The following is a 6,194-nucleotide window of genomic DNA, read 5'->3' as shown; positions in this document are numbered from 1 at the left end:
CACATCATTAACACCTCCCAAGAGACTATAGATTTTCGAGATCTCATAAACAGATTTTATAATGACATCGTGGTTTTGAAGAAGTAGAATATAAGACCAGTCAGTTTTGGGTAACAACGCCTCCATACATCGTTTGTGTCCAATGTTCATATTGTGACCAGAACTATCGTAGTTCTCGAGAACTGGAAATTATAAAGTTTGGAATTTGGGACAACATTCCACATATACCAGGAAGCACTACAACGTTTTCCATACATTCGTCCAACTTCTGCATTCTCGAAATAAATTCGTCCGGTGACTTCTTATCAACAGTGAAACAGAAGACGTTCTGTGGATGCCACGACATCTCCAACTGTTTTTCAATGAATTCGTAATCGGTGTAAACCACTCTCGCAAATGCAATGCCAGAATCCAATAATTTAAAATCTTGGGTTTTGGAATGAATTCGATCTTGAATTGCCGGACAAGACATGTTCAAACGGCGATTCTCGATGAGTGGTATACGGTTTTCTCCCACGAGAGTGTTGATGTATTCCTAAAAGTTTTATGGACGTTGCATTAATTACCTCGTAAACTTACTGTATCTCCACTCAATACTCTCCCACACTGAATATGATTGGTTTCTGCTCTTTTTTGATAATCAACAGAAGAACCATAGTTTTCATCTCTCAAAGCATCTATCATGTTCTCATAAATGGCGACTTTTCGTTTGTCACTGATACCAGGATCTTAATGAAAATTTAAGAAAAATCAGATAAAATGAAACACATACCAAAGTCGTGCATATGGGGTGTTTCCGTGTGCCTGAAGTAGCTCACATAAGCAATTCCAAAAGCAACAAGTAAAAATATAGGTATCACAAATAGTTTCCAATATAACTTTATTTTCTTCATCTGAAAGCAGAATGTTTTGAGCGAATAAGGAACGTCAGTTTAGATTTCTCCGTTCACAGAACCAGGTTCTATTGTTAAATGCTATACAAATAATATTATGATATATTATGATAGCATACGAACGAAGGAACTCTATAACTTTTATGCATGTATGTATCACTTTCTTTTCTCTTGCATGTTCTACAAACTTGGAATTTGTCATATCAGGTAAACAAAAATTAGGGTGTATCTTGGGACTCAATGTTCCATACAGCTCGATGTACTCTTGGATCCTAATCCCAAAAAAAACTAATTTTTTAAATACCTTTCGGTTTCGTGGTTCTATTTCAACACCATTCCATACATCTTCGTTATCTTCTTCATCCGAATTTTTGTTGATTAAAAGCACTTCTTCATAACGGTTTGGTTGATAAAAGCACATTCGAAAACTGTAAAGGAATAACTTTTGAAAGATGTTGTGTCGACCTGAAACATTTGAAATAAACGATAAAACTCTGATAAAATAGAAGTAAACCCATATTTGTTTGCCAGTGGTCATGTATGTATTTGATTGCACAGAACGGTCAATGTAAATTGGTTTAGAAACGGCTTGTATATTGTCAAATCTGTATTTTGTAAAAACTTTGTCACAGATTCCAGATTCTGAAGTCTTCTTTTGAAAATATGAGGAACATGAAAGGAAGGAAAACATTTTATTCAATGACAGCATCAACTTTACTAGCAACCCGAAAAATATAAATATGAGATCACAGATAGTATTCGTACTTCCACGGGTTTTGATTTGAGCTACAATCCAATTTGTACTCAGGATCTTCGTGATGCTTATGGTATTTGACCTCAAATATTATTCATATTCTCCAAGTAATCACTCCGACTCACATGTAACAATTCTTTATAGAAACTTTCATCCAATTCATGGTCCATCTGACCTAAGAATGTTCGATTATAGAGGAGTTCTGATGTACACTCGATAATTGAATAGTCGAATGAGGGAACCATCTGAAATTAATTCAATATCAATTAAATTAAACGATGATGATTTACTTTGTTAACTGTGATGAAAGGCATTCTAGATAAAGCTCGGAACTGTTCAATCCCAATTAGGCAAACTCCATGTCGAAAACTTTTCGTAGGACAGTCGTTGATACCTCCGCGGACCCATTGGACAAATCTGAGAGGTTCTACTTTGAAAACACTTTGATAAACCAGTTACAAACCGTATGATTTGATCGATGCCTTGATATTCTAAACACTGATCTGTGAAATGTCCTGGCATCCCATATTCATAATTCAGATAGAGACTTGGAATCAATTGCTCATCCCCGCCATACTTCTATAAATGCTTCATTGTTTTTGGGAAAGATATAAAATCACTCACAGTCTGATTGAATTGCTTAATTGCAATGCTTACATCCACGTCTTCAATCAACCACTTCACAGCTGCTCTTGTCAGGGATACTTGCACAGCACCACTGTATACCCTCATAGGCTCATTCAATACTTTTTCGTTGATTCCGGATTCTGTTTTACGAAAAATCAGATACTTTTGTTTCCTTCAAATCTTACCATTTATGAATAGATTCATACTTCTAGGATCCCACTTCAATCCTGGTACTCTTCTTCCATCAATTTCTTTTCCAAAATGCACATCATTAACACCTCCCAAGAGACTATAGATTTTCGAGATCTCATAAACAGATTTTATAATGACATCGTGGTTTTGAAGAAGTAGAATATAAGACCAGTCAGTTTTGGGTAACAACGCCTCCATACATCGTTTGTGTCCAATGTTCATATTGTGACCAGAACTATCGTAGTTCTCGAGAACTGGAAATTATAAAGTTTGGAATTTCGGACAACATTCCACATATACCAGGAAGCACTACAACGTTTTCCATACATTCGTCCAACTTCTGCATTCTCGAAATAAATTCGTCCGGTGACTTCTTATCAACAGTGAAACAGAAGACGTTCTGTGGATGCCACGACATCTCCAACTGTTTTTCAATGAATTCGTAATCGGTGTAAACCACTCTCGCAAATGCAATGCCAGAATCCAATAATTTAAAATCTCGGGTTTCGGAATGAATTCGATCTTGAATTGCCGGACAAGACATGTTCAAACGGCGATTCTCGATGAGTGGTATACGGTTTTCTCCCACGAGAGTGTTGATGTATTCCTAAAAGTTTTATGGACGTTGCATTAATTACCTCGTAAACTTACTGTATCTCCACTCAATACTCTCCCACACTGAATATGATTGGTTTCTGCTCTTTTTTGATAATCAACAGAAGAACCATAGTTTTCATCTCTCAAAGCATCTATCATGTTCTCATAAATGGCGACTTTTCGTTTGTCACTGATACCAGGATCTTAATGAAAATTTAAGAAAAATCAGATAAAATGAAACACATACCAAAGTCGTGCATATGGGGTGTTTCCGTGTGCCTGAAGTAGCTCACATAAGCAATTCCAAAAGCAACAAGTAAAAATATAGGTATCACAAATAGTTTCCAATATAATTTTATTTTCTGCATCTGAAAGCAGAACGTTTTGAGCGAATGAGGAACGCCATCGGCCCAGTATTCAAGGTTACATCTAGTTTGTAGGATAGATTAGTTCCAATGATAGATGAAACGTTGCAGTACATGTTGGAGGACGAAGCAAAAAGCTAATATTTTTTAACAGACTCTATCGAAAAATATCTAAAAATTTTAGGCTTACTAAAGAATGGTGCAAATTGGTCATGGAGTAATGGTACATGGTAACATTGGAAAGCTAAGAAAAAGTTATTTACAAATATACAATCAAAATCTGCTAAGCGGTGGACAGCTCGGAGAAAATTAGTTTTCAAGATCTGGATTTACTACTGTTTTCCTCAATTTTAATACAAATTTTGGATTTATTCATTTACTGTTTACGCTATCTAAAATTTTTTATGAAATTGAGGAAATATCTAGTGAATGGCTCAAGACGTAATTTTTTCGGAGCTGTATACCGCTTAGCATATTCAGATTGCATATTCACAAATAACTTTTTATTAACTTTCCAGGGATGTAGGTCATGCGCCATAACTTCATAACCCGTTTGCACCATTCCCTATTAAGGCTAAAACGCGATACTTCCCAGAATTCCATGGATCTTCGGATCCAATGTACTATACAACTCGATGTAACCTTAGATTCTGGTGCGCATCAAAAATTAACTTTTTAATACCTGTAGGTTTCGTGGTTTTATTCTAACGCCGTTCCATACATTTTCAAAATGTTTGTCTTCCGAATTTTTGTTGATTAAAAATGGTTCTTCATAACGGTTTGATTGATAATTGGAAAAGAACATTCGAAAACTGTAAAGGAATAACTTCTGAAAAATGTTGCGTCGACCTGGAACATTCAAAAATCAACGATAAAACTCTGATAAAATTGAAGTAAACCCATATTTTTTCACCAGTGGTCATGTATTTGTTTGCACAGAACGGCCAATATAAAATGGTTTTGAAACCGCTTGTATATTGTAAAATCCGTAATACACTGCCCTTCATGGTCAACTTTGACGCAACTTTCTAGTTTTTCTGAAAATATATAAAAAAGTGATTAGAGAGATTTTTCCAGCTTTGACTCTATTTCTTCCAGAAAAATAGTCCTTTCCTGATGCTGGACTAATTATTGCTTTATTTTCACTGTTCTGTTCTATTCCTGAATATTGTTTTTGGATCATGGACAAAAAAAAAACAAAAATTCGAAGTTTTTATTGAGAAAACAAATACAAAACTTTATTTACAAGTTAACAACAAGATTTCCAAATAGGATCAACCTTCATACATCGAAATTATTTCTCATACATCTTCCAAATTCAAATCGGATCTTGTAAAAACGTAAATCATAAAAAAGAATACGAGCATCAGTGATAATACATAGTTTAAATGACGATGCAGTTGAATTCGCATAGAATAAAAAGAAAAGGGAATGCCAAAATAGATTTAACTGAAGGAAGAAGAAGCTAACGTACACCAGGAACTGGAGAGAATGCCGATTTGTATCTTATGAATCGGTCGGACGTCGTTGTTTTGTACACTTTTGTCGAATTTGACTTGATTGGAAGAAGCGGAAACGGAGGAGAAGAGGGAAAACACGTCGAACACAATTTTTGAACTGAAAGGGTGTGGGATTTCTAATGTACAAAATATGATCTGCATTTCTGAGAAGATCATATTCTGATGTGATGGGAAGGGCTCGGTATGTATTTTTCGTGATATACATTTCTCCATAATTACCGTATTTTCTTTAATAGAAACCCACCGAATTTTGAGTTCAATTATCTAGGTTCCTGTGAAAGATATAAAGAGTTTGTTATCTTCCACAGGAATCGAGATAATAAAGATAAAAGTTGATGGTTCGGGTGGGCTTCTATTTGAGGAAATTCAAAGTAATCAACTTATATTTTTGTTAGTAGTTTTGCTATCAAATAAAATTGACAAAATCGGTAATCTTAAATACTTCTCGAAACTATTAGGGCTGTGGAAAAGTAATTCGCGTTTGAAGTAACTGTATCTTATTGCAAAACCAAAACAAGAGATCATCAATCAGTTGAATATTTTTCAGAATGATCCTCTACTTTCAGCCAGAGCGTAGGAAAAAAATTAGTGGCTTACTTGACTAACTACGCTGTATGCAGATAGAATCAGTTCAAACTGTGCGCCCTTTTGCAAATTTTCCAAGTTTTTATGAAAAGAGCCAAATATCTTGCAAACTTTTCTTTGAGGTGGAATTCGGTAAATTGCTCTCAATATTTTTTTAATCGGCTACTGTGCCAGGCCGGACAGGGCAGGGTCACCAGGAGATCGACAAGTGCGAGTTCCACCAAGTAAGGACCTATCATCGAAACCAAAAAATCCTCAGATAAACCAGTAACACTAATCAAGTTTAATCAATAATTTTCCTGCTAAATTTATCATTCCTGATCTTCACTGTCTCCCTCACCAATCGATTTTCCAAGTGTTCTTCTCATTCTCCTTATGCTTTTTTCAACCGACGGACACAGCTAAATCCGATCTTTATCTCAAGTTTCCATTCCTATCGAAACGTAGCAAATCCCTTCCACTTGTTCTGTTATTCTCATCATGTCCAACTTGGTACCAATTCATAAATCTCTTGAAAGTTCTCTTGTCGATGTACCACTTCTCAGTAAAGAAGTGGACGAATCAGATGATTTGGTGGTTTACGAGGAATCAGTGACATCTTTCAAACCGATCATTCTTCTTGTCGTTTGCTTTGTATTGGCTACCTGGCTGTACGTCAACT

General features: G+C 35.5%; 1 protein-coding gene across 1 annotated transcript; it reads right to left on the bottom strand.

Moving 5' to 3' along the window:
* Positions 1 to 163: 163 nt before the first annotated feature.
* Positions 164 to 4,233, bottom strand: CBG24931 (the record flags this gene model as incomplete). Its single annotated transcript, XM_045240880.1, has 13 exons — positions 164 to 535; positions 580 to 728; positions 773 to 893; positions 1,198 to 1,704; positions 1,773 to 1,892; positions 1,938 to 2,064; positions 2,111 to 2,226; positions 2,272 to 2,414; positions 2,460 to 2,720; positions 2,767 to 3,073; positions 3,118 to 3,266; positions 3,311 to 3,431; positions 4,150 to 4,233. The coding sequence occupies 13 exons, from the start codon at positions 4,231 to 4,233 to the stop codon at positions 164 to 166; spliced, it is 2,577 nt and encodes an 858-aa protein (XP_045100852.1).
* Between the last annotated feature and the right edge of the window lie 1,961 nt (positions 4,234 to 6,194).

The sequence above is a fragment of the Caenorhabditis briggsae genome, assembly GCF_000004555.2.
Source record: "Caenorhabditis briggsae AF16 supercontig from assembly CB4, cb25.NA_276, whole genome shotgun sequence".
Classification (NCBI taxonomy): Eukaryota; Metazoa; Nematoda; class Chromadorea; order Rhabditida; family Rhabditidae; genus Caenorhabditis; species Caenorhabditis briggsae.
This window is presented reverse-complemented; position numbering and strand designations above follow the sequence as displayed.